The sequence below is a fragment of the Bison bison genome, unplaced genomic scaffold (assembly GCF_000754665.1).
Source record: "Bison bison bison isolate TAMUID 2011002044 unplaced genomic scaffold, Bison_UMD1.0 scf7180017864371, whole genome shotgun sequence".
Classification (NCBI taxonomy): Eukaryota; Metazoa; Chordata; class Mammalia; order Artiodactyla; family Bovidae; genus Bison; species Bison bison.
Window position 1 is genome coordinate 9662996 of NW_011494943.1, and position 3216 is coordinate 9666211.

Consider the following 3216-nt stretch of genomic DNA (forward strand, 5'->3'; position numbering starts at 1 on the left):
AGGGCTGAGTATGGCACACACACACACACACGCACACACGCACACACGCTCGGCCCCAAAGCTGGTCCCATCGAGGCCGTGTTTCTGGGCTCACGAGAATGACAGCTTGAGAAAAGATGGGTCCCCAGAGTTACCACCCCATCTCCTCCTTGAGCAAAAATACCTTACTGAGGGACTTGTAGGGGTCGGGGTCGCTGAAGCTGAACGGGGCTTCTTGCCTGAACCTCTCTCTGAACTCATGCTGCTTGAGCTGCGGGAGGACCATGTGAGACGTTCAGGCCCCCCGCCCCAGGGCCCGGCCATGGTGGGAGCTGCAGCCCGGCCCTCCCACCCCTGCCAGGCCACCGTACCTCGAACTGCTGGCACTTCCGCCTCAGGATGCTGACCTCGTTGGCCTGCAGGGGCGACACGTTCTGCTTCACCTGGAGGGCCAGCTTCTTGGTGTTTGTCCACTGCTCCGGCAGTTCCTGTGCAGGTAAAGGCCAAGGACCACTCCCTTTTCTGCTCTTTTTAAAAATTTTTCTAGTGTGAGATCATTACGGACTCACGGGGAGCTGCAAAAATATCACAGGGAGGGACTTCCCTGGTGGCCCAGTGTAAGACTCTGCGATCCCAAGGCAGGGTGCCGGGGTTTGATCCCTGGTCAGGGAACTAGATCCCACGTGCCGCAACCAAAGACGCTGTGTGCTGCAACTAAGACCCAGTGCAGGCAAATAAATCAATAAATAAGTATTGGAAAAAAACAGCACAGAGAGTCCTGTGTGCCTCCCTGCAGCCTTCTGCAGTGCTGGCATCTTGTACAACTGAGGCTCAATGGCCAAGCCCGCATCGGACCCTGGGTGTTTCTGTGAACAGATGACGGAACTTGTAGGGTTTTACCCTGTTTTAATCTCAGTCTACCTGTGAGTGTGTTGTATGCGCACATGTGAGTGCATGTGTTGCAGGCAGGTGTAGCCCCAGGCACTTCTGTCTCATGTATAGGTTCCCATAACCCCCACCACAATCCACATACCTTGCTGTTCGTCACTGCCAGGGAACCGTCCTGCGTCAGCTCTTTCCATCAGCACCTACCCTGCATCCCCAGCCTGGACAGCCACTAACCTGTCTTCCCTTCCTGTAGTTTTGTCGTTTCAAGAATGACTTTATGGGGAGGAAGGTGGGAGAGGGGTTCAGGATGGGGAACACATGTACACCCGTGGCGGACTCATGTCAGTGTATGGCAAAACCACTACAATATTGTAAAGTAATTAGCCTCCAATTAAAAAATATATATATATATATATAAAAGAATGACTTTAGCAATCAGATGAAGTTTTGTATTTTCCAAGTTCTCCACACTTGAGCAAATATTGTACTTGCTGTAAAATATTTTAAAGACAAAAATCCCAGCCCCTAATCTCTTTGCCCACAGATAGGTATTGTCTTACTTTCTTCTACAATTAACTAACAGTCTTTGTTGGCGGTGGCATGCCTCAAACATTTATCAGGATTTTTACCACCCCACTTGCCCTGTCCACCGCCCCAGATCTCCTGGGCCTGGCCACACACACTTCTAATCCTGGTCCTTACTGAGCCCTGGGCAGGGAGGAAAGGGGCCAAACGTGACGTGCTCTAAACCAGGGCCTGGGCAGCGCGAGAGGTCACCACAGCCACCCACACCACCCTGTTGCTCCCTCTGCTGGGATTCTTGGGCACTGGCTGGCATCCGTGTCTCCTGGCACAGGGTGTCAGGCCTGTGTGACCAGACAGAGTCAGGGCAGAGAAAGGGAGCAGGTAGAGGCAGCCAGGTCTGGGAGGAGACAAAGCTCGGGGGGGTGGCTTGACCCTGCCTGCAGGACCCATCTCCTCCGTCCCTCCCTTCCCCCACCCACCCCAGCCGCATACACAGATGCATTGGCACCAACATTGACATCCTGTAAATCAGCCATAACGTGCCAGGCTTCTTCAAGTCCCTGTATCCCCTGCCGTGGCCCCTCTGCTCCACGGGCATGGAGCTGCCTGGGAGCCTTCTCCTCCAGGGAGCTGATCTCTCTCACAGCCTCGCTGCTGGCCCCTAATCTTAGCAGGGTCTCTGCAGACCCTGTTCTCGGTCCACCGTCCCTCATGCCCAGGCTCCCACTGGCTCAGGAGGCGGCGTGGGACATGAAGGCATTTCTAATCCATTGAAACACCAACTAAATGCAGGGACTATTCCCCTCCCACACTTGGGAGGCAATCTCCCTGTCCCCTCGTCTCTGGAGAGCCTTGTCTTCCCACCCCACTGTTCCCCAGGGATCTCAGGTCTAGAAGAGGAGGTTTGGCCCACAAGTTCCAGGTCACAAGGGCCCACTCTCCTCTGGCCCTGCCTCGCAGGGCTCCAGCTCCCCCGACAGGGCATCCCAGTCCCGTCTACCTGCAGCTTCACGTGCGTCTCCTCGGGCATCTCCTCCCCGTAGGACTTGAGCAGCTCGATGGTCTGCTTCAGAGGCTCAAACATGTTGTCCGTGGCCGTCTGCCTCTCCTTGACCTTCATCAGATGCCCCATCACTTCCACGAGGCCGTCATAATCCCCCTCCTTAACGGGCTTCGTTAAGCCCATCCTGGCAACTTTCATGAAGGCTTCCAGGTCCGCGAGGCTGGTGGATGTGAGGCCGCATGTGATGGGCGCCCCCCCCCCCAGGGGAGGGCCGAGTCCCTGTCTGTCTGGCACCCCATATTTCACTAGCTCAACTGGTCGGGGAGTCCCGGGTAGGGTCACATCTCAGGGTGGCCTTTGCAAGGCCTCCTGGATGGAAGAGCGGGATTACATGTTCTCGGGGCTCCTGGTGACTCCCAGCCCACCACCGCCTGTAACTGCACAGGTACCACTCTTGAATTTCATGCCAGGCTTCCCTGCCCAACTCAGGGCTCCTAAAGGATTCCTTGTTGGTCAGACATAGTAAGTGCCCAGTAAAGAAGCAACGATTGGGGAACCAGGGCCCCTACTCCCCGCCAGGTGACACCTTCCTGCTGGGACCCACCCTCTGTGGGGCCACTGGTCTCTAAACCTGACCTTCAGCTCCACACCCGGTTGGCTGGAGGCCCTGGCACAGGGCTCCCCGGGGTGTGGTCAGCGTCGGGCTGGTGGGGGTGGGGGTGGGGGTGGGGGTGGGCCCGGGGCAGCGGTCCTGGCGCCCACCTGTTGATGACGTGGTTGCCCAGGTGCCGCTTGAACATGAGGCTCCAGCGCTTGATGGT

The 3216-nt window shown here is 56.7% G+C and overlaps 1 protein-coding gene across 1 annotated transcript in view; it reads right to left on the minus strand.

The window, feature by feature from the left end:
• Nucleotides 1-3216, minus strand: part of DNAH17 (dynein, axonemal, heavy chain 17) — a 94428-nt gene that overhangs the window by 62402 nt on the left and 28810 nt on the right. The window contains exons 20-23 of the mRNA XM_010856518.1: nucleotides 3158-3216; nucleotides 2393-2615; nucleotides 351-467; nucleotides 164-250 (exon numbers count right to left, since the gene is read on the minus strand). Of these exons, the coding sequence (XP_010854820.1) occupies nucleotides 164-250; nucleotides 351-467; nucleotides 2393-2615; nucleotides 3158-3216 (486 nt within the window). The remainder of the gene's footprint in view (nucleotides 1-163; nucleotides 251-350; nucleotides 468-2392; nucleotides 2616-3157) is intronic.